Source organism: Triturus cristatus, chromosome 4_1, assembly GCF_964204655.1.
Source record: "Triturus cristatus chromosome 4_1, aTriCri1.1, whole genome shotgun sequence".
NCBI classification, from domain to species: domain Eukaryota; kingdom Metazoa; phylum Chordata; class Amphibia; order Caudata; family Salamandridae; genus Triturus; species Triturus cristatus.
Window position 1 is genome coordinate 712,208,011 of NC_140585.1, and position 24,505 is coordinate 712,232,515.

Here is a 24,505-nt window from a genome sequence, read left to right on the forward strand (position 1 = left end):
GTTATATATAACGGAAATAGTAGAAGTTATGACAAGTACTTGAAGTGAAGTGGCAGGCGTTGGGTAGATCATCGTCAGTGCTAGCCAGCTGCAGCAGCGTGGTCAGCGCGTCGGTGACTTTTCACGAGTCGGCACTGGCAGCTCTGCTAAGTCAAGCAGCTGGCTGCCAGTGACCCCAACGGCAATTATCCACCTTGGTCGGTTCAGCTGAGGCTGCTGCCAGCTGTGTTATCTGAAACACAGATAAGAAAGGCGGAAAGGCGCGCACTATGCCCTACCTCAGAAACTTGAACACCCGTACTTGTGAGAAGGTCAAGAATGTCAAGGCCTTCTTACGCCGCGGCCACCGGATTGTTCTCCGGGCCTGCCGTTTCCTCCTCGTCCCCAAACTGCGCATGTGCTGCACGCACACACTCGCCTAAGGGTCTCCTCCTTTCTTCACATACGTCCGGCTTACGAACGTCACAGTACCGGCGTTATCCCGCGACACACCCACCACTAGCAGGCGACACAGTACCGTGTCGCAACACAGAGTTTGGAAAGCTCTTCCATAACCCCTCTAATACTGCCCTTGCTTCAGTATATTTTGGGAGCAAGCAATTTGGGAGTATTAAAAAACTAACTGTATGGGAGGGTAACGAATGTATTGTAATTTCCGCAAACATTCATGAGGCAGGAGCTGTCACTCACTTATCAGACGGTCAAGACAGAAAGTCCATTCACGCAGAAAATAATTTCGCCAGATATATGGAGTTTTCAAATGTCTTATTTTCAGAAGTTTCTCCAAATTAGACAGACGCAGACTTTGTGAGTGTTACTTTTTGTAAGTGTTTGTTTTGAGAACAAAAAATTGAGAAGTTTTTATCTTTAGACCTGTTGCTTTTTTAAAAATCAAGTTCCATTGAGTTTGATGAAAGTAAAACCTTGTTATTACAACATTTTGAGACCCAAAGGTAAGTAACTTTGGATTTCAAACTTTTTCTGATTATTGATATTAATTGTTGTGTGAGATTAATTGCTAGGTGTCTTAGTGGAGACATAAATTGTGCTTGGTTTTATGGTGCTATGGGTTGGGAAATAAGGTGGCCTCTCACGGGTTTTGTTAGGATTGGAAGGAGTGACCAGGAGTGGGGAGTCTTACTAGCCTGCTCTGTTTGGCTGCGTAATCAGTCAATTTTAACACAAGGCCGTTAGCATACGTAAATTAGACTTACAGGGCCAAACTGCTTTGTGAATCGGTCCTAATCTTTTATCTTCAGGGAAGTGTCCTTTCCCATTTTATAGGTAACCATTGGTTGGACTCTGTTTATTAATTGCTTTACACGACTAAGCTTCAAGAAGGGTAAGGAAATCTGATTAGTGATTGGTTTCTATCAGTTTGCGAGCTGTGAATATGTCAAGTGAGCTGGAAGGTGACCCCTAACCGCAACAAGGGAGACTGCTGAGTATTTTGCACCTCCTGGTTGTAGAGTCACCTTAAGTTTGTAATCCATGGTAGAAGCAGAAGACAAACGAATCATGTAGTTATAATGCTTCAGTGATAAATCAATTAACTGCAGCAATTATCTAACTCAAGACTCGAGTGGCCTTGACTGTGTTAGATGTCTGGCATCTGCAACTGATTAATATTATCACATGCCACGGTTTGTTAAATGGCGAAAGGTGCTGCTATGATTGATTTCTAATTACATATCTGCAAAGAATAAAGCATGTCACGGGGATAATTTCACGCAGATAACACACTGCACACCCTGCCATATCATTAAAGGGCTTAATAAACAAGTTGCACGCTTGCATCATTGCTCACACAGACGTGCCTAATTTATGCTTGCTGAACCAAGCCTGAGGCGCCATTATCTTTAAAGACCATCTTTATGATATGTTCCCTTGTGTGAAACGTTGGCATATCACAGCAGAAATTCCTGTCCGAATCACTTCAACTGGACAATGAAAGTGTTAATGTAAGGCATGCTGTGTGCAGTGGTTTAGACACAATGTGGTGAAGCTGTAGCGGTGTTGTGTTACCACATTGGGAAGTTGTAAGTTGTTTTTTATGGCGCTCTAGTTTTTTTTTTTTTTTTTTAACATGTATTGTTCATCTCTAAAGAAACCGCACGTTTGTCTTTCACTCATATTCTTTTGTTGAAAGTTAAGGCAGCGTTTCCCCTCCACCTTTCTCCCACCGCTTTCTAATAGTTGAAATGTGCTTCCATTGCCAGTAGCTACCACATAATAATGACCATGTACTATAACCAATGCCTGATTATTGTTGAAATATGAATTACAACTACTCTTTCTCAGTCACTTGCACCAAGTGTATAAAGATAATTGCAATTCAGTAATAAAAGTATGTCAATAGCTTGTTGCACAACAAACGTTGCAGGTGTGCCTATATTTTTAAAACACCCTCTGTCATGCACCTTGGAAAAAAAGTCACCTCTCCTCTAAATATTCTTGACGCGTATTACCACCTCCACAACTCTACTTTCATAATGCAGTGGTACAAGGTGTTTGCATCTAAGACTGCCTTTCTTAGTAACAAGGACATGTGACAGCACGGTACAAAATGTTGTGTTATTCCCCCTCCTAACTAATTCTATAAGAACCTTTTAGTCCCTCCCTCTGGCTGCACATTGCGTGCATTAATTTCCAGCTATTCGTGTGGGCCTATGCTTGGCTCCAAGTGACATACTGTGCTTCCAAAAGGTCCTAATTTCAGGACACTTTTAGGCAGTTGGTATCTCTCAAAGACTCCCTTCCTGTCAGTGTAGATTAGGTTTGCAAAAATGTCTTTGAGTCATTGATATGAATGTAGTCAGGCAAGTTGAGTTTTTGCTGATAAAGAGCTTTTTACCCGCCTCGTCCATCTGTCATTAGAGCTCCTAAAGCAAAGACCATAAACCTCAGAGTACAGGCCGCCTTTGATGTCACTCTGCCCTTATGTTACTGTCCTCTTCCTATGTTTGTCACACCTCTCCAGGTTCCTGCTGCGTAGAGGCAAGATGCGTTTCTGATTGAACTTTCTCATTTATGCATTTTTCAATCATTCCTCCCAAGTCTTCTTTTCTCAGGTTTGTGTTGGAATGTCTAGCTTATTTACATTTTCCTTTTGGATTATTAAAATGTTTCTTTTGGATAGCTTTAGGTTGGTCCATCGTGACCACAATGTGGACCAAGGAGCAACAAAATGTGGCATAAGTAGTCTAAAACTAAACTCTTTTGCTCACAACCTTACATGTTTTACTTATATATGTCTGTTTTTTTTAATGCAGTGATCATTTTACATTGAATTCGCTTTACTCTGTTTACCAAAACAGTGGGTACATTGCCACATGCTTCACTTAAACAATAGCTTAAGAATAATCCATTTACAAACTGCCTTCCAAAACCTCCTACAGGGAGAAGTAGAATTCTTAGGCATAGGAGCAGATTTATGCATTGTGATCATGGCATAGATGTTGAAAGCACTGGTGAATGGAGCGTAGAGGGTGTATAACCTCAGTGTCAATTTCTGGAAGCTACTGATGCTTGATGGCCAACCACGAATGTGTTCAGGCATGCTGGTTGGAGAAGCATAAGTAATTGAGGCCACTGCCCATGAAGCAGAGGTGTTCCATTCTTGAAATAAAAATCTATCAGTCTCCGGCCATTCTTTTTGCGTATTTTGGCTGTGTGTTGGATAAACTGGGCATTAGCAGGTCCATTGCTAGGAAGAACCGTTGTTTATTGAACCAAAGAGTGATGGGCAGTGGGTAACTCCTTTCCCAGAATAGGGCTGTGAGTAATTTTGCTGCCCCAACATATATAGGATCAAGGTCCATTGTGTAAAGTCATTCCCTCCAGCTGGTCATGTCTCTCTAGCCCAAGATGGTAATTCCTAGGTCTACAATAATGGGCAAGAAAATACCCCTAAGACTTCTTTTTGGAACATCTGTATGACCGAGCAGCACCACCATATGTGGATGACGGTTTCCCTGTCCTTGCAGCACTCCCAGCAATAATCTGGGGTAGCTTTTCCCAAACAGTGGGTCGCAACCCACTAATGGGTCATGACCCACTAGTGGGCCATGAGCTGATTTGTGGTGGGTGAAGGACGTCCAAGCATTAAATAATGACGCCTTTAAATTCTGTACTTATCTTATCACATTTGCTGTGCTTCGGAGACAGAGGTCAAATGTCAGGCTTTGTCTTCTGACATATTGCTGCTTATTTTTTTGACATGGGGATTGATGTTTACAAACTCCCAACTTTGCAGTCAGAAAATAAAAGTAAAATGGAATATTTTACTATCTTGTTGGGGTACAGGGAGTGTGAAATGAAAAGCTGTAGAATGCCATTTGATTTTAACGCACAACAAAATTTAAATACCATGAACTGTACGCATTCCGAAGTTAGTAAAGCAAAAATGAAGCACATCTTTTTAAAATTCTGAAGTGTGATGGATACAAAGATCTTAATAGGATCAAAATAAATCAAAACATTTTACTTGGTGATGCATGAATGATAAATATTCACTGAAACACGATTTCCACACATTGTCATTTGTGTGCAATATACTTTGATCAGTAAAACTGTATATCTGTGTAAATTTAGAGTTAATTTAAATGGAAAATATGCTGTCTATAAATGACAGTGGGTACCATACAATGCTATAGTTACATTAAAAATGTGCCTGCCTCCTGTCCATTAAAAGTAGGTAGGTCGTGAATATTTGTTATTCTAAAAATTAGGTCGTGGTTCTAAAAAGTTTGGGAAGCACTGATCTGGAGTGAAAGGAAAAATGCAGCGAAGACGTACTGGTGTCATGTACAACCAATACATTATTTTGTTAGCTGATTCCCTTTGTGAGATTCATTGGAAGGTCTTTGGAATACTGTTCCACAGACCGCCAACGTTTCATGTGAGATTGATCCACTCAAATCCATTTCCCATTTTTGCAGGAGGGCCTATCTCTCACCTTTTTGCTACAGTGAAGTGTCCAGTACATGTTTGAGATCAGGCTCCTAGACCCGCACAGTTGTGGAGCAGTTTTTCATATAGGGACAGGAGAACGAATAATTGCCTCTGTTTTGAGAGGATGTAGGGCCCAGTGTTACAGTTGACAATATTCGATCTGATAAATTGCTGGAGTCTTGTAGACTGTTTTGCATTGTTCAAAAGATCTAATCCATTCCTGACTAAAGAAAGTGTACTAGTGTTCTGCATTTCTCCTTTTCCAGTGGTAGAAGACCTTGCCCTCCACAATCAAAATGAATGCTGGATTGTGAGGGACACGGCCCCATCACTGCAATGTGGTCCCATATCTCTAGTATAGTTTTACTGGAATAGCTATGCACTCCTTATATGGAAATTGTGTCGCTCCTATCCATTATTGTTATTGTTAATTTACATTTATAAAGCGCCAAATCACCAATGGTCTCTAAGCCCTATTGACCCAAAACCCTGGAGTTCCTTAATTAATTACTGGTTGTACAGAGAGTAGAGGAGACTTATCCGAATGACTCGGAAATCAGGATCGTTTTAAGTTTATTTCTAAAAGGGAGCAGCCTCGCATCCTCACGCAGACTCTCCAGTAGCTTGTTCCAGAGCTGGGGGATCACAACCGAGAAGGCACGCCCTCCCAACGTGGCTCTATTAAAGCGCGGGCAGGCCAGCTGGTGTGTCTCAGATGAACAGAGACAACAACCAGGCACATAAGATTCCAAACGCTCTTTAATATAGCGAGGCGCTGCTCCAAACTGGGCTTTATGTGCAATGCACAGGCCTTTGAACCTAACCCTCTGCTGAATAGGGAGCCAATGTATTTGTTGTAGCAAGGGTATGGCCCGTGTCCTTCTAGGTACTTTGAAAATCAATCTCGCCACATCGTTTAAGACCACCTGAAGTTTCCCCAAAAGTTTCTCGGTAAGCCCTATGTAAACTGCATTGCCATAATCCAGGCGTAACAGAATGAATGCCGGCACAACAGTGCACATGGTGGAAAACGATAGCAGAGGTGCAAGTTTCCGGAGCTGTCTTATCAGACCTACGCAACTCCCCACTACTGCAGATACCTGACTGTTCATGGTTAATTTGGTGTCTAACCTGATACCCAAGCTTTTCACAGCTGGCACTGGTGTTGGAGTGGTATCTAGCTCCTGTGGCCAAAAGATACTGGACCATGGATTAGATCCAGTGGTAAGGGCCAGAACCTCTGTCTTGTCAGGGTTTACCTTGAGCGAGTTGGAGGTCATCCATGTCAGCTGTCGACACTGAGTTCCATTGAAAAACACTTTTTTCCACTGTCTACTCATAAATAAAATGGGGGTTAGCTGCTCCATTATAACTGGGTGCCAGTCCTCCTCTCGCCCGAGGTGCCATCAGAACCCTCCTAGAGATGCGTGGACTTCCCCTACTCCAAATAAAGTCCATGAGCTGGTCCTGCATGGTCAGTGTACATGTGATGGAAAAAGGGATTGAAAGAGGTGGAGGACTCGGGGGCAACATTTTAAGGACATTTTGCTCGATTTATAGAGGGGATTCCGCCTCCTAATATCCTCATGTATTTGTTGACTTCCCTTCACATTATTAGCCTGTTAGTTAGATTGCAGCTCAAGTGCAGGATTGAGAAATCTGCCCACTTGAAAGGGTGAGTCCTCTGCAAGTCATGGGCTTCTGTGGGGTTAATAATGGGCAAGTTTTGCTTGTTAATCTTGTGGGCTTCTCAAATTGTTCCAACTCGTCCAGAAGTACGGAGTTACACTGGTCAATCAAAGACGGAAACATGCCATTTCCAAAGAGATCCTCATCCCCAAAGGGAATGCTCCTAATCTCATTGCAAGACTTGATTTTTGTTGCTAGAGATTCTGCCAATAATGGCAAGTTGGAAAGGGGAAAGTAGAAATCCGTGCCTCGTTTCCCCGTGAAGGGAGAAGGTGGGGGTATTGTTGCCAGTTCATTCTAACAGAGTCTGCTTGGATCCAGTCTTTCAGTGTTCGGATTGAACACTTGCTTGACCACAATCACTTCCAATCAATCAGTAGATTTCAATCAATCAGTAGATTTCAATCAATCAGTAGATTTGTAGAGCACTTCTAGTCACTCATGATGGTATCCAGGCACTGGCAAGTTCCAATTGATTAGCCGAATAGCCAGGTCTTCAGGGACTTTCTGAACTCTGAAAGAGATGGAGAGGTTCGTAGATGAAAGGGTAGCTCGTTCTATGTCTTAGTTGCTAGGTAGGAGAAGGAGCAACCTCCGCATCTGCTACATCGGATGCAGGGGTGAAGGTTAGAGAAAGGGACACAGAGCGGAAGTGTTGGTGGGCTGATGGAAGTTCAAGCAGAAGTTCAAGTAGGTGAGTCCGTAGTTCTGTAGGGCCTTGTATACATGGGTTAGGAGTTTGAACTGGCATCTTTTCTGTACAGGGAACCAGTGGAGTTCCCAGAGGTAGGGGGTGATGTCGGTTCCTCTATGGAGAACCAGAATGAGTCTGGCTGCTGCGTTCTGCATGGTCTGTATTTGTCGGAGGAAGTGAGCTGTGACCCAGCTTAGAGAGCCTTTCCGCAGACCAGTAGTTGGGAGATGAGGGCTGGAGTGATAATCTGTCTTGAGCTTTGGGGTAGCCATTGGAATATCTCACGAAGCATGCAGAGGATGAAGAAGCAGGAGGAGGCGACAGAGTTGATCTGAGTCATCATGTTTAGCTTGTCCAGAATTATGCCTAGGCTTCTGGTGTGGTCAGTGAGGGTAAGAGTTGGTCCGAGTTCTGAGGGACACCAGGATGTATCCCATGGGGAGCATTTGTTTCAGAAATTCAGTACCACTGTCTTGTCTGAGTTGAGCTTCAGGCAGTTATCCTTCATCCATTTGAGGACATCTGTCATGCAGTTGTTGAAGTTGGTCTTGGTGCTAGTGGTGTATTCGGAGAGGAAGAGGATGAGTTGTGTATCATCGGCATAGGATATGATGTTGAGTCTGTAGGTTTTGGTGATGCTGCGCAGAGGTGTCATATAAGTGTTGAAGAGGGTGGGGCTGAGCAAGGAACCTTTGAGTACCACACATATAATTTCCTTGAGTTTGGAGGTGAAGGGGGTAAGGCAGACTTTTTGCATCCTCCCGGTGAGGAGAGGCGATCCATCTGAAAGAGACTCCTTGGATGCCTATAATGTGCAGCCTTGGCTTGAGTGTGTGTTGAGAGACCGTAGAGAAAGCTGCTGAGTGGTCTAAGAGGATCAGAGCCGCAGTCTCTCCTTGGTTGAGTAGGGCTTGGATGTCGTTGGTAGCTGCAAAGAGGATGTTTCTGTGCTGTGGTTGCTTCGGAATCCAGATTGGGAGGAGTTGAGTAAGAGCTTCTGTTCCAGATGTGAGGAGAGTTGCTGATTGATTGCTTTTTCTAATACTTTAGCCGGGAATGGGAGCAGGGAGATCAGTCGGGAGTTGTTGAGTTCGCTGGGGTCTGCCAGTGGTTTCTTTAGTAGGACGTTGACTTCTGTGTGCCTCCAGTCCTCGTAAGGTGGCTGTGGCAATTGAGGTGTTGAACAACGTCGTGAGTACATGGCTGATTTTGGCTTCACTTAGGTTGAAGACGTGGTGAGGGGACGTGTTAGTTGAGGCCCCTGAGTGGGCTGAGCTCATGACGAAGGTGGTGTCCTGTGGGGCGAGCTGGCTCCATTCTGTTAGTTGGATGTCTGTGGTGGTAGCGGAGTCATTGTGTTGCTTGAAGAAGTTAGTGGCTTTGGGCTGGGGTTTGATGTTTTTGAAGATGTTGGCGATTTAGTCATGGAAGAAGTTTGCTAGGTTTCTCGTACAGTTTTAGTGAAGGGGTAATGTTGTTTGTTGCAGCTGAGGGTTGAAGAATTTGTTGACTATGTTCCTTTGAGACTTTGCTCCAGCTGCGGTTGGGGTCATTGGGCAAACTGGGGGGCAAAATGCTTGTGAGCTGGTGATGTTGAAGTGGATAATGGAGTGGTCGGTCCAGGTGTGTCCCATGGTGTAACTGTACCTGATTCAGTGGCTGGAGGTGAACATGGGTCTAATGTGTCCTGCGGTGTGCCTGGGGTCGTGGACGAGTCCGATATTGTCAATGCTGTCAATGAGGTTTGTAGGGTTGATGCCATTGTGGTCGTCAAGATGGAAGTTGAGGTCACCAAGGAAAATGTAGTTATTGGAGTCTATGGGCAGGGAGGTGAGGAAGTTGGCGAGAAAGTTGCAGAAGGCTGCATGTGGTCCTGAAGACGGTAGGCGAGGGTGCCCCTGATGGTGGTTTTGCTGTCTGTTTATAGTCAGAAGTTGAGGTGTTCCATGGCTGGGGTGATGTCATTTGTGGTTGTGCATTGGATGGATTTCTTATGTATGATGAGGATCCCTCCGCCAGGCTTGGTGATGCGGTCATGGTGGTTGGCCTTTTATACTTTGGGTAATGCTGTGGTGATGTTAGGCGTCGAAGTGGGGTTGAGCCACTTCGCAGTGAGGAAGAGGGGGTGGCGATGAGGTCCCACATTTCGGAGATGTGTTTGCATTGTGAGCGTGTGTTGAGAAGGGCGCATGAGAGTTGGTGTTTTTGTTCAGGTGGTGTCTTTGGTGTGTTCGGGGCGGGGCTGACTGGTGTGTGTGCTGTGGCGGACAAAGTGACCATGGGTGCAGGTGAAAGGTCCTTCCGTGGAGCATGGGTAAGCACGGTGGCAGTGTTTGTTGTGGCATCTTGGATTGAGGATGTAGAGCTCGCAATGGTATCTTTGGAGGGTGGGAAGGCCTGGGGTCACAGCGCTGGGTGCGGTCCGGGCACAGACAGGCTTCCGGGAACTTCCAACTAAATGTCTTGGTTATGAGACATAGGAATAAGGTTGAGATTATCTTTCTGCCATTCTTTTCTTGTAAGTGGGCAAAGCACGCGATTTTGTTACAGTATCATCTGTTTGATAAAGCGTGCTCGGTCAGACTCTGTTGGGTGTGGCATGAGTATCTCAAGCCATCTAGCTGGTCAGGACATTAGTTAAGATTTTTGCATTTGTGTTTAATTGGAGTAAAAACATTGGTGTGCGTGAAGGTTTAGAATAAAGCAGCCTTCGGTTTGCCTAGTTGGGGGAGTATAAAAGGACTCCGGGAAGCCATCTGGCCCGGGGATTTTCCCTGCCTGCATGGTTTTGGAAGGTTCCGGATCTATAGGAACACAATCACGCTCTAGTGGGTACCTCTCACTGGTGTTGAGTACTGCATTCACTCACAGGTCTCTAGATAGTCTTTCATATCCTCCCACCATAGTCCTCCATGACCTCCCTCCATAGTCCTCCATGACCTCCCTACATAGTGCACTTATAGAAAACTGAACTTGCCCGTATCAATGGCAAAGACTAGATCTAAGCATAAATGCTCCATTTGTCTCTTTGAATTGAAATTAATTTAAGAATGTTTTTTTTCTGCAGGATCCTACTGCCACCTAGTGGTTGTTTATGCCTATTCATCAAAATATTACATCTCCAGAAAAAATGCAGTTTATGGCACTTTTACTAGACTATATCTTTTACTGGATTATGCTTTGTTGCTGCTGATAATTTATCATGCGTATTGAAATGGCTCCCCTGCCAGAGTCCACCTTTCTATCTCTGTCAAGTTCAGGGTCCTGGGCCATATTGAAATCCTGTCAATAAAAGAAGCAGAGGCGGCCAGTGAAATGTGACAATGGTGAGGCGTAAACAACCATCTGAAACAGCAAGGAGCGCGAAGGCGAAGCAGCAGAGCCAATTCATTGACTGAATAGGCATATGTATAAAATACTGATGCTTCTTTTCAAAGGGACTTGGCTAATTGGAGAGACATTACTAGGAAAGTGTCTTGATGACAACACTCCATGCTCCAGATATTAAAGACTTTAAATGATCTTGTGACCTGCATAGTGCAGAATGTCAGTAGGCCTCCATACCGTCTACCTCTTTGCAGAATTCATTTCTGTTTACCGAGAAGGCATGGAGTCCCAGTCACAGTGGAGTAGGGGAGCTTCACTTTCTGTCCTTAAGATCCACTCTTGTAACTTAATCTTTCAGTTTGTCTACGTAGAATGCCCTGGGGCAGTTTCCAATAGTGTAAGGCACATTACAAACACAACAATGAAATAATATCCCCACCATCTCAATGTAGAACATGGCTAGTAACCTACATTCCCACAGAGAGTGGCAAGCAGGGGGTGTAGGTCCCAATCTACTGTGTCTATGCGTGAATGGGAAGACCAGTCCCAGTTTTTCCTTGGAATTCGGGGACTTGTAGTCCCGGTTTTATACTAGGTTAAATAAGTCTACAAGTGACAGAATTGCAATAAAAAAACGGGACTGTCCTAATTAGTCACACATCAGACCTGGGAAACTTGACAGCTGTAGGACTGACCTAAAAAATGCAGCGCATTACACTGCCAAAATGTGCAGAGTGGTAGCATCCTCTTCACCTCCCCCCCCCCCCCCCCCCCCCCCGCCCTCCTCCGTCCCCCACAAGGCTCTGAAAGATGCCGAAACATTTAGGGTACATTATATGAGTAGATGAACGGAACACAGAACGCTGCAGTAGAAGGCAGACTGGGGCCAGCAATTGTTTTTATATTTGACAGCCTGGTTATCCCGGCTAATATTGTAACTACAGCAACGAGATTTGGTTTATGGGAGTAATTTCAAAAGTTTAGAAATAGACTGCTTATTTTATACTTGATTTTAAATAGAAAATGTCACTGTAAACAAACCTGATGAGTGATCAGCTTTTAAATTAACATTTCCGTCCCTACACAGAGCGGAGACCTGCACATTCCGGTGATTAGTAAAACAGAAACTCCATGTCATTAAATAAAATTCCAGTTTAACAAATTGATTACTATGCTGGTCCCAAGCTATGTGTGGAAAACATGAGGCAGGCTGAAGACAGGCAGCTAGAACGCCAATACCACCACAAGATATTATTCTCAAATAACCTCACCTTGATGAATTTTGTTGTCAAATTCACACTTGTGCTATGATGAACAACAGTTGCATTTTTTCTATTTTAAATACTGTTGGCTTGTACAGCACTCGCAGAAGGAGCGAGTGGCAAGGCAGGCAATGGAGTGACAGGGAATCGCAGTACAAGCTGTCTTGAGGGGCAGGAGGAGTCGTTAATTGAAATCAGTGCGCTCTGAATCCATTTAGATCAGTCATCCATGTTATGATGCAGCCTCTTGTGAGCACCACCCCTTTCCCATCTACTCGCAGGAAGAGGGGGATCAATGAGACTTGCTTTTCCCACCCTATGACCAGATGGGAACGGGAGATATGCAGCCTCGCTGATTGACACACTGACTAGGGAGGCACAGTGCTCAAATACCGAACTTGCATCGCGTCACAGGAGTTGTGGCCCTACAGCCTGGAAGGCCACTGAGGACCAGGGCGGACAAATGGTAAGCCCTGTAAAAACTGCAACGGCAGGCGCATTGGCGTATGTACCTGTGAAGAGTGCCTGACTGCCTTGGTCAATAGGAGACATGGCTGTCAGTAATGCTAGAGGAATATTACTATCCATGAAAAAGAAGGCTGCAAAAAATGAGGGGGAGGGGCGCATCCCCAACGCCCATGATAACGAACCGCCCCTGTGACAAATGTCTGTCCGCCTCCCCTAGCAGCTTGTGCAGGAGCTTCCGAAGTATCTTTCGTGAACTATGTGTGGAGCATGGAGGACAGTGTTTGATCTATTGTGTAGCATGAGTTGGAACTTGATATTATGCCCCTCCCCTTTCCTCTTGACTTTGGTTCTTCTGCCCCCATGTTGTTTTTACAGAGGATGACCATGTCTGTCGTCTTAGTGGATGCTGAGGCGCAGAATTAGTTGGGGTAAATGTCTGTGCTGCATTAGAAAATCACTGTGGCTCGGGTGTGGATATCCTGTAGGAACAAGATGTTGTTGCCATTTGCTCAGGGAGTTTAGGACTTTTATCTTGAGCAAGAGTCATTTCAATGTTTGTGTGGGGTAACACCAGGACTGTGCTTTTTCCTCCTTTCAGACACCATCAGCTTTGTGTAACACAGAACAGAACTGGCCAAATGGGCCTAACAACGAGTTCTAAAATGAATACTAGGGTCACTCCTGTGGTTGGAATCGGGACGAGGCTAGGGGAGCCTGTTGGGATAAATTGTGACAATCTATACAATCTGCGAGGGTGTCCCAGTTCAAAAGAATTGTAGTTCCAAAGTTTTGTTGAATGTTTCCAGTCTCGTGCACCACCTTGTCGAGCCCTAGTATCTCACCAACCCCTTCCCAGTCTCCTGTTGGCATTGCAGCACCATCACTGTTAGCCATGCAAATTGCCATTGCTTCTCCAGCTGGCACATACTGAATAGTTTTTGGGGTTCGTCTCATGCTGCTCTAATTCTTTCCAGATGCTGGATCTCGTCTTATTTCGCTGACTCCATTTTGGGGGATGAGCCCATTTGCACTTGTTTATCGCACAACTATGTGCCATGATGTGCGCCAGTCTCCTCCTCTACAGAGGTTTCCTGATTTTATTAGATCATCTATCTCAGTCTGGAGGTCCAAGAGCTTTTTCACCTCTCAACCAATTTCAGCATCTTCCATTGACCCTTCCAAGTAAAGTTTTCGCAGAAAGACTGGCCCCACTAGTAGGAGTTATATTGGTCCCTGAGAAAGTCTGTCGCTAGCTGTCTCCAAACACCTATTTTATTTCTCAAAATAACACGTTCCCTTTATCCTCTAGTCTCTCATCATAGAGATTGGTTCATCCTTGAAACACAATTAGAGGACATATTCATGTGACCAGGAGCTACCCTCTTCTAATCAGAGTCTCTGTTCTGGTTCAGAGAGCAAATTATTGCTTTTCCTGCTTTTAGCCTGGTGTGTTCATAGCATTTCTAGCACTAGTTCACCAGGTTCACTAACATTAATAATTCAGATCCTATAATCTGTCCTAAAACATCTCCAGACTGCAGTGGCATAGTGGTTACACTTGGCTGCCGCATGAGGCTGTTTGTGCGAATGGACCACAGCTTCTGATGCTAAACTTGGTGATTGTCTTTCAAATGGATTTTTAGCATTATGTTGATACTAAGGAAAGTGCCATATCTTTAAAATGTGAATAATTAGCTTCCTCATTGACAGAGGCAAATTTGAACAGTTCATATTTGACTTGTGTATGCTACCACAAACCTGCCAAACTATGAGTATGGGAATTCTCCTTTCAGACCCAGCAGGACCACAGAAGAATAAGCAGAGGGAGGATCAATAAGCTTCTCAAACATTTGCATTCTGTTGATACACCTATTGGTCATGTTGCGCATGAAGCACCATTAATCTGAGGGAAGAAGCTGCTCATGTTTATGGGAAGCAGACGGCAAGAATTGGCAAAGCCAGTAGGTCTCGCCTATTCAAGTACTATTGGCTTTGCCAATGTGCTTTAGCCTGTTGTACACCAGCGTGGCTTCTGTTCAGCAGGGCTAAAAGTTAGTGGCGTAGACGAGAGTGGTGTGGTGTAGAATGGTGCAGAGTGCTATTGAGTAGAGTGGAGAGAAGTGATGTGGAGTGAAGTGATGTAAAGTGGCATAGAATTGAGGAGCGTACAATGGAGAGGTGTAGAGTGAAGGGACATAGAGTGGTGGGAGTGTTGTGATATAGATTGAAGTAGAGTGTTACAGAGTTGAGTCAAGGGTTGTAGAATAGAGTGGAGTAGAGTGTTGTACAGGGGAGTGGTGTTGACTGGAGTAGAGTGGTGCAGGATAAAATAGAGTGGATTGGAATACCGTGGCATGGCGTAGAGTAAAGTATTGTATCTTGGAGTGGCATAGAGTGGAGGGTCGTAGAGTTGAATAAAGTATAGTACAGTAGAGTAGATTGTTGTAGGATGGAGTGTCGTAGAGCAAAGTGTTGTTGAGTGGAGTGAAGTGTCTTAGAGTGTTGTGGAGGGGAGTGCAATAGAGTGGAGTGCAGTGGCATAGAGTAGAGGGGCGTAGAGTGTCGTGGGGTAAAGTGGAGTACATTTTTATTGAGTGTAGTGGCATAGCATGGAGTAAAGTGGCATGAAGTATCAAAGAGTGGAGTAGAGTGCCATAGAGTGTCGTGAAGTGGAGTGGCATAGAGTGCAGTACAGTGTCGTAGAGTGGTGTGGAGTGGCGTAGAGAAGAGTGGCTTAGCTTAGAGGGAAGCAGGGGCGCTCCTCCACTAGGGTAGAGGAGTGTCACCCTACTGCTTTCTCGCAGTTTGAGAAGCAGAAACAAAAAATAGTAATTACCATTTTATGTTTCTGCTTCTCGCACTGCGAGAAAGCAGAAGTGTTTGGTTGCGGGTGGGCGGGGCTGCTCTGCAAGCAGGGCTGGGCAGGGGAGGAGTAGTGTGCCCACTCCTGAGTGCATATGACTGGTTTGATCGGCCCTCTAGGGTCGACCAAACCAGTCATACGCACTCTGCCCTTCGCCATACAGGCTGCAATGCAGCCTACATGGAGAACATGGTCCCTGGCTGGGCGGCGTCCCGACCAATCACTATGCTGCATGCAGCGTCGTGATTGGCTTAGGGGTGGGAGCCTAACTGCCTGGTTCCTGTTCCAACCCCCCATCCCCTCCCCTCACAACACCCCTCCCCACCCGACCCCCCTCACCCGCATGACACCCCTCCCCACCCGACCCCACTCACCCGCACGACACCCCTCCCCACCCTCCCCACCTCACCCCCACCCTCGAGTCATGCCAGCTGTGACTAGAGGGGAGTAGAATGTTTTGGAATATACGATGTGCCGTTACAGACAACACATTTTCATTTGAAATGACTATTACATTTGTACAGACATACAATTGTACTGACATACCTGTACAGTGCACAAATAAGATTGTGTAGAAATGGCATAACCTAGTGTGTTGTTTCTTAACCTGTGGGCTGAAGACCCAGGAGTGTGGGGGGGGGGGGGGGTCTGCAAGGCCTACTCAGTGCGACTGTTGTACAAAATAAAATATTAAAATGGATCAATTAAAATTATTACAGTATATACAAATGAAGAAGCAACTATGAATATGTGAAATGGTCTATATTTAATTGTGAATTACACAAAATATTTGACCATTTGTTTGGTTTAATACTTGTCTTTGTATTTTTCTGTATTGTTTTGAGGTCCAAATCAGAGAAATTGCTTAGGCTGGGGGTCCCTGGCTTCCAATTATGACTCTGTGTGGGTCCCTGGATTCCAGTAGTGATTCTGTGGGGTTTCCACAGAAGTCAGAATGTTAAGAACCGCTGACCTAGTGTATTGATTTTTTTTTTATGGTGTTAAAATATTTGTTGTCCCACACTTTCCTAATTCTGATATATTCTGAAATATATGCAAAGTTCATTTACAGACATGTACAATTAGTTGTGTGCTAGAAAAAAGTAACATCGTACAGCCTTCCTTCAGCACACCCCAGAACCCAGCTTGATTATCACATACATCCTCCCACTTTGAAGTCAGAGAAAGAAAAATAAACAGCAAGCTTCCTCGTAAAACAGAGCCCAACATTTGACTTTTGTCTTTGAATGCACAGGAAAGTTGACAAGATAAGAACAAAATTTAAAAGCTAGTTTACAGAAAGTGAGCACTCATGGAAGAATACAGCAAACTATTCTCCATGGGAGGGACAAAGACATATTGGACAGTTTAAAACTAATAAAGCCAACAAATACAAAGCAAGCAACTGTGAGTTAGAAAACACAAAGGGCCTGATTACGATGTTGGTCAGCGTTGCCTCCAACTGACACCGTCTCGGTGCAAGAACGCCCCGACCATAGTCCGGCGGTTCTGCACACCGAATTAGGATGCGACCACACATGGTGCAGCCGCAAACTCCCATTTCTACATTGGAACTTGTGCGGTGACCGGTTTCCGCCCGCAGCACAAGCTCCCATTGAGAAATGGGAGTTTGTAAAAATCCCTGCACCGTGTGGCAGGCACCTCACGGTGCTTGCCATGTGCTAGGATTTTCAGGCCCCTTAGTAGAGGGCCATGGGAAAGGAGGCTGTGCTAGGGTCACCCAAAGTTGCTTTCTGACAGCCTTTTCATGTCAGAAAGGCCGACATGGAAAGGCTGTCGGACATCGACATCATAATCCCTACAACAGAAACGCCGTCCTTAGGGGATTATGAGGCCAATCAATCAATCAATCAATCAATCAGTGACACTTATAAAGCGCGCTACATACCCATAGGGTCTCAAGGCGCTGGGGGGGGGGGGTGCCGCTACTGCTCGAACAGCCAGGTCTTCAGCTTCTTCCTGAAGGAGAGGTGGTCTTGGGTCAGGCGCAGGTCGGACGGGAGGCAGTTCCAGGTCTTGGCGGCCAGGTAGGAGAAGGACCTTCCTCCTGTAGTCGCTCTTCGGATGCGGGGGACGGCGGCGAGGGCGTGGTTGGCTGATCGGAGGTGGCGTTTGGGAGCGTAGAAGTTGACTCGGCTGTTGAGGTAGCTCGGGCCTTGGTCGTGTAGGGCTTTGTGTGCGTGGGTGAGGAGGCGGAAGGTGATTCTCTTGTTGATGGGGAGCCAGTGAAGGTCTCTCAGATGTCCGGAGATGTGGCTGGATCGTGGGATGTCGAGGATGAGTCTGGCTGAGGCGTTTTGGATCCGCTGGAGTCTCTTCTGGAGCTTGGCGGTGGTCCCGGCGTAGAGGGCGTTGCCGTAGTCCAGTCGGCTGGTGACGAGGGCCTGGGTGACGGTCTTCCTGGTCTCAGTGGGGATCCACCAGAAGATCTTCCGTAGCATGCGTAGGATGTTGAAGCACGCCGAGGAGACGCTGCTGACTTGCCTGGTCATGGAGAGGGAGGAGTCCAAGATGAAGCCCAGGTTTCGTGCATGGTCTGTCGGTTTGGGTGCGGTGCCCAGGGCGGGAGGCCACCAGGAGTCGTCCCAGGCGGAGGGAGAGGAGCCCAGGATGAGGACCTCCGTCTTGTCCGAGTTCAGTTTCAGGCGGCTGGTCGTCATCCACTCGGCTACCTCTTTCATCCCTTCGTGTAGGTTGGCTCTGGCGGCGGCGGGGTTGTTGGTCAGGGAGAGGATCAGCTGGGTGTCGTCGGCGTAGGAGATGATGCTGAGGTGGTGTTTGCGTACGATGGCCGCGAGGGGGCTCATGTAGACGTTGAAGAGGGTGGGGCTCAGGGATGATCCTTGGGGGACGCCGCAGATGACTTCGGAGGCCTCTGACTTGTACGGTGGTAGGCGGACTCGCTGTGTTCTTCCGTCGAGGAAGGAGATGATCCATTCCAGCGCCTTGTCCTGGATTCCGATGTTGCTGAGGCGCCGTACCAGGGTGCGGTGGCAGACCGTGTCGAATGCCGCGGAGAGGTCTAGGAGGATGAGGGCCGCTGTTTCTCCATTGTCCATCAGGGCTCGGATGTCATCGGTGGCGGCGATGAGGGCGGTCTCGGTGCTGTGTTTGGCTCGGAAGCCGGACTGTGAGGGGTCGAGGGATCCGTTCGTCTCGAGGAAGGCGGCCATCTGCTTGTTGACGGTCTTCTCGATGACTTTGGCTGGAAACGGGAGAAGCGAGATGGGGCGGTAATTCTTGAGGTCGGTGGGGTCCGCTGTTGGTTTCTTGAGTAGAGCGCTGAGTTCGGCGTGTTTCCAGCTCTCGGGGAAGATGGCGGTGTCGAAGGAAGTGTTGATGATGTCTCGCAGGTGGGGTGCGATGACAGCGTCGGCCTTGTTGAAGATGTGGTGAGGGCAGGGGTCGGTTGGTGATCCGGAGTGGATTGAGTTCATCGTGCGGATGGTGTCTTCGGTGCTGATCGGGGTCCAGGCGTGGAGGGTGGTGGTGGGGGGGGGTGGCTGGTCGGTCGTGGTGTGCGTTGGCTGGTTGTTGAAGCTGCTGTGTATGTCTGTGATCTTGTTGTGGAAGTAGGAGGCGAGGGAGTTGCAGAGGTCTTGCGATGGGGTGATGTCGTTGTTTCCTGCGTTGGGGTTGGAAAGCTCTTTCACGATGTTGAAGAGTTCCTTGCTGTTGTGTGCGTTGTTGTCCAACCGGTCCTTGAATGCTGTTCTCTTGGCGGCGCGGATCAGCTGGTGGTGTTTCCGGGTGGCAAGTTTGTAGGAGGTCCTGTTGTCCGGTGTCGGATTCCTTTTCCAGACTTTCTCGAGGGCTCGGCAGTTCTTCTTGGAGCTCTTGAGTTCGTCGGTGAACCATGGGGCCTTCTTGCTGCCGGGTCTGCTAGGCGGGGTCCTCAGCGGGGCGAGTTCGTCCGCGCAGTTGCTGATCCACTTCGTGATGTTATCGGCGGCCTGGCTGGGGTTCGCTGAGCTGGCCGGAGGGTGTTGGCTCAGGGTGGTGGCGAGCTGGTCTGCTGTGATCTTGTTCCAGCTTCTGCGGGCGGTGTGTTGCTGGTGTTGGTGGGTCGTCGTTCTCTTGAAGGTGAAGTGGACGCAGCTGTGGTCCGTCCATTGAAGCTCTGTGGCGTGGCTGAAGTCGATGTCTGTGCAGGATGAGAAGACGGCGTCGAGTGTGTGTCCGGCGAGGTGGGTGGGGGTGGACACCAGTTGCTTGAGTCCCAGGTTGGCGAGGTTGTCGAGCAGGGTGCTGGTGTTGTGGTCGTTGTTGTTCTCCAGATGGAAGTTGAGGTCTCCGAGGAGGATGTAGTCAGCGGAGGGGAGGGCATGCGGGCTGACGAAGTCGGCGATGTCCTCGCTGAATTGCGTGCGTGGTCCAGGGGGTCGGTAGATCAGGGTGCCTCTGAGGGTGGTGTTCGGGTTGGTGTGGATCTGGAAATGCAGGTGTTCGGCGCTGGTCAGGGTGTTGTCGGTGCTGGTCGTGACACGGATGGTGTTCCTGTGGATGATGGCGATGCCTCCTCCCATCTGGTTGGCGTTTCGGTCCCTCCGGGCGACCTTGTAGCCCTCTGGGATAGCGATGGCGATGTCGGGAGCTGAAGAGGCGTTCATCCAGGTCTCCGTGAGGAAGGCAACGTCAGGGGCTGTGGTGTCTAGAAGGTTCCAGAGTTCGATGGCGTGTCTGTGGACGGAGCGGGTGTTGAGCAGGATGCACTTGAGGTGGGTGCTGCTGGTGTTCGACTTGGCGGGTGCTGGTGCGGGGCTGGTCCGGATGCAGGTGAATTTGCAGGCGTGGCAGCTGAAAGGTCCGTGGGTATGTCTTGGAGTGGCTTGATGGCATTCCGGTAGTCGGCCGGTGTTGAGAGCGAAGAGGGTGGCGGCGGAGTACGTCTGGCGGGTCGGTCGGGGTCTTCGGGGGCCAGGGGTCCTGGCGCTGGTCGCGATCCGGTCGCGGACGGGCGCAGACGGGCTTACCTTTGGCGCGCCTTCGGCGCACAATCGGCGCGCCCGCTGCGCGTGACCGCTGCGCGTTCGCACGGTCGCCATTTAAAGGCGAAGTGCGCGGGTGGGCGGAGCAGCTGGGAGGCGGGAGCGGGGAGGGAACAGAAGAGAAAAGGGGCGGGGCTGATGGCGGTGGCGGGAGGCGGGAGCGGGGAGGGAGAGCGGAGGGCGGCGAGGTAGGCGGGCACACAGGAAGGAGACAGGCACAAATGAAAAAACACGAAGAAAAACGGGGCACTGGGTACAGGCAACAATGCAGGTCAAAAACAGAGGCAAAACAGTAGACAAACGCTCTTACGGCAACCAAAAAAAAACAAGCACAAATTTCCGACAGAAATCGGCAAACCAAGGGGAGCGCTCAAGGCGGCAGCGAGGCCGGCGCTGGGGCAGAGGCAGGCACAGGGGCACACGCAGCAGCTGGTGGCCGTGCGGCGCGGGGGTGTCCCACAAGTGGGTCACCCAATCCAAATGGCCGATGGGCTACTTGAGCCCATCGGGACTAAACCCGATCCCCGGCTGGTTTCAACTCCGAATGTCATCAATGTAATATGGTGGTCGGACTTTAAACCTACCATGTCGGTCAGAAAACCACCGACCAGCAGTTGGAGGCTTTTTGACCAACCTCCTAATCAGGCCCAAACCCAATGGTAAGCAATGGGCGGAATGCATTCCCAGGGAAGTTTTCTGAATGTCCCCAAGAAGTGTAGGCTTTGACCTAAAATGACTTTAACCATTAGTCTGTCCAGACCTGTTGCATAATCCAGTGCTCAAAAACACCTTTATGGCTCGTTTCACAGCAGGGCGTTTACTTGAAATCCTTGGCTGGCACTCCAGCAAAACTTTGAGAGGTGTATATCCATTTCAGAAATGATTGCCTATGATGAATTAGGTTTTTATGCACACACGGACAATAAAACAATTTGTGGATATCAATATTATTCACCTTCGCCCCAATCAAGAAATTATCTGGTCCTTCTGACGTACTGTTACATTTCTTTAGTGTTTACTTATTTTCTGAATTAAATTAAAGGTTTGGTTACAGTTTTAGGTTGCAGAAAGTCTCACGTTGTTGTCCTTAACTTTCTCCTAGGTGGAAATGAGTCCTCTGGAAAATGCTATTGAGGTGTTGGAGAACAAGAACCAGCAGCTACGAACACTGATAAGTCAGTGCCAAACTCGACAGATGCCTAATATTAATCCACTCACGATGTGTCTAAATGGAGTCATCGATGCTGCAGTTAATGGTGGAGTTACTCGATACCAGGCGGTAAGAACATGACTTTTGTTTCAAAATGTTGCCCATCACTCACTGCTTGTTTTACTCTGGTGGGCAAGTGTGATATTTGTTTTCCCTACAAGTGTGGCTACAGAAAGGAAATCAGAAGATATAAATCTGAAAATAGCATTAGTTTAATTTTCTAATTTAACAATCTCCTCTTTCTTTGGCTTTTGCATGAGTCATGAAGTGCAGGCATCATATCCCATGCTTCAGTGCCCTCCACTGGCTCATGCTTGAGGGAAAAGTACTCTTTACGATTTTCTGCAGCACGTGCTCACATTCTAATCTCCACTAGCATTCCTACTTGTGGGCATGGACAACCTGCAAGTAGGACTCTTGGTGCAGGTCTTCCAGTGGTGTTAAAAGACCACTTTTGAAACCTGCTCTAAAACCCGAAGAATAGGGTGAGAATTTAATCTGTTCTGGAAGTGAAGCCCTTCACCTTTGGTGTTCTGTTTAACCCTGTGAATGTATAGTAGTATTTTGCTTTTTATTTCGCTTCTGCTACACAGATTTCTTCTGGAGAAGTAAGTTGTAATACACCAGGTTAATATAGTTGGACCCCAATTTTAAAATGTCACGATCCCTAACTAATAGCCTGAATAGTTCCTAGTGTGACTTAATTATATATCTGCTTTTCTTTAAGCCAGTAATGAGCCTCAGTGCTGCAGTTTGGGCTCTGAACATAATTTGACCTGATAGACATAGTGACAACTACAGTAGTTCAACCTAATGTTCATAGTTGTCCTGTTGGAAATACCCCACTCCCACGCCTGAAGAGGTTGGTGGTAACGGGGTACTTCCAGGACATACAGTGGTAGCTTGGCTCGAGTGGTCAGGAATCAGGCACCGTGCTAAGCATACGTCATACCCATACAATAACCATGCGTGCATCCGTTCCAAAAACGACTCTACACCGTAAAAATTATGAAAATATCTTTCTTTATCTTCTTTTTCTCTTAGTTGCTGATTAGATAAATAATACACAATCACAATATACAAACTTTTTAAATAGTGCAGGTCAAATAAATACTGGCTTAATGATTCAATAAATAGGGGTGATCATAAATAAGGAAGGTATAAATATAAGTGCAATACATACAGGCAATTAAATATTCTGAGGCAATAAATACTGCAAACCAATAAATATTGTGCATCAATAAATACTGTGGACCAATAAATACAGTGAAGCAATAAATAGGTTAAATACAATAAATACAGTGCCCCCAATAAATAATTAAAAGCTGACAGTGACACTTATAGAATCAGATCACATTTGAGATTACTATGGGCTAATTTGGCCCAGGCACAGCTTGTGGGGATGTGGAAGGCTTGAGGGTGTCTACTCCCTGGCTTGGACAAGGCTGAGGCCTAAACTGAGGTAGATCAAGGGGGGAATACCAGAGACCTGGCTCTCTCACTCTACACAACCCCTGTAAATTAGTCTCAGCTCACCCCTGGCACAGTCCAGCTGGTTCCAGCACCTCTCTAACCCCTAGAGTAGTCTCTTAGGATTCCACAGGGCCTTTGGCGCCCTCTATTCCACTTACTGCCCTTTTTCTGAAGCTCCGACGCCGCTGGAGTCGTGTCGACACCGTGAGGCGGTTCCGGTTCGATGTCGGCGGCCTCGGCACAATGTCAGTTCTTGACGCCGGTAGGCGGTTCCGGTTCGATGTCGGCGGCCTCGGCTCGATCTCGACCTCCGATTCGATGGCGTCTGGCAGTCTTGACTCGATGTCGACTTCGGGCGGCTCCGGTCCGATGGCGACCTCAGCTTCGATGACGTCGGCCGGCCTTGGCTCGATGTCGACTTCCGGCGACTCCGGAGTGCGATCCTCACTCCCGACCTCCGGTGCTCCTCTCCTCAGGTTTCCGGCGACTCCGGAGTGCGACCTCCACTCCCGACCTCCGGCACGATTCTCTTCAGGTTCCGGCGACTCCGGAGTGCGATCTCCACTCCCGACCTCCGGCACACTTCTCTTCAGGTTCCGGCGACTCCGGAGTGCGATCTCCACTCCCGACCTCCGGCACACTTCACCTCGGTCTCCGGCGACTCCGGAGGGCGGACATCACTCCCCCGTCGACGCCGCTCACTTGACCTCAGGTGTCTTCTTCCTCGACCTCTGGTACTCTCCACGACCTCCGTCGGCGCCCTCACTCAACCTCTGGTGGCTCCGGGTACGACGTCTGCTTTCCAGTCAGCGCCGCTTATTCACCTCCGGCCCCAGGTCTCTAGGCTTCTCGACGTTGGACTCCAGGGAAACCAATAAACAGGTCAGGTACTTGCTTTCTTGACTTCTAAGGCCTGTTCCTGCTGTCCAGGTCCTTAAGATGGTTTTTCTTGCTTCTTCCCACACAGGGCTCCAGGCTGGGCTCAGTCAGTAGGGACTAGTATCAAGGGTGGGTTTATGGACCCCACTCCAGGCACAAGTTTCCACCCCTGCTGCCTCACTCCTTCCTCCTTCAGGTTTCTGCTGCTCACTCTTCACCAGTCAGGTGCCAACTGCCAGCTCCAACTGCCAACCCTCTGTCTTAGCTTCCCAACATTCTAAACCGCCTCCAACTGTCACAGGGTTCTGGAATGTTCTGGAAGGTGCTAGTAGGTTCCAGTGGGTGCTGGTGATGTCACAGGTGGCCACCATTTTGTGCTGCAGGCCCTCAGACAGAAGTTTCAGGGGTAGATAAAATGGCTCCCTGAATCTGCAGCAACACTAAAAAGTCTGGTGGTTCCCAAAAAGGAAAAATTCAAACAGGGTTTGAGGCAAAAGTGGGACAAAATAAATAATGATGAGGAGGGACCACCCAAAGGGCTGACAGGTCTAACACGCGTCCCCCCCAGCTGAAAGTGGGGAGAGCTACCCAACCCCTTGGGAGTTCTCATCACTAAGGCGGAAATACCTTGAGAGACCATCTGCATTGGCGTGGTCCACTCCAGGCCGGTGTTCCACC

The 24,505-nt window shown here is 47.7% G+C and overlaps 1 protein-coding gene across 3 annotated transcripts in view; it reads left to right on the forward strand.

The window, feature by feature from the left end:
• The window catches only part of DOCK4 (dedicator of cytokinesis 4), a 1,768,257-nt gene that overhangs the window by 1,556,746 nt on the left and 187,006 nt on the right, over positions 1-24,505 (forward strand). For all 3 annotated transcript variants that reach the window (XM_085653188.1, XM_085653189.1, XM_085653190.1), the window contains one exon: positions 21,368-21,544. In XM_085653188.1, coding sequence (XP_085509314.1) covers positions 21,368-21,544 — 177 coding nt within the window. The remainder of the gene's footprint in view (positions 1-21,367; positions 21,545-24,505) is intronic.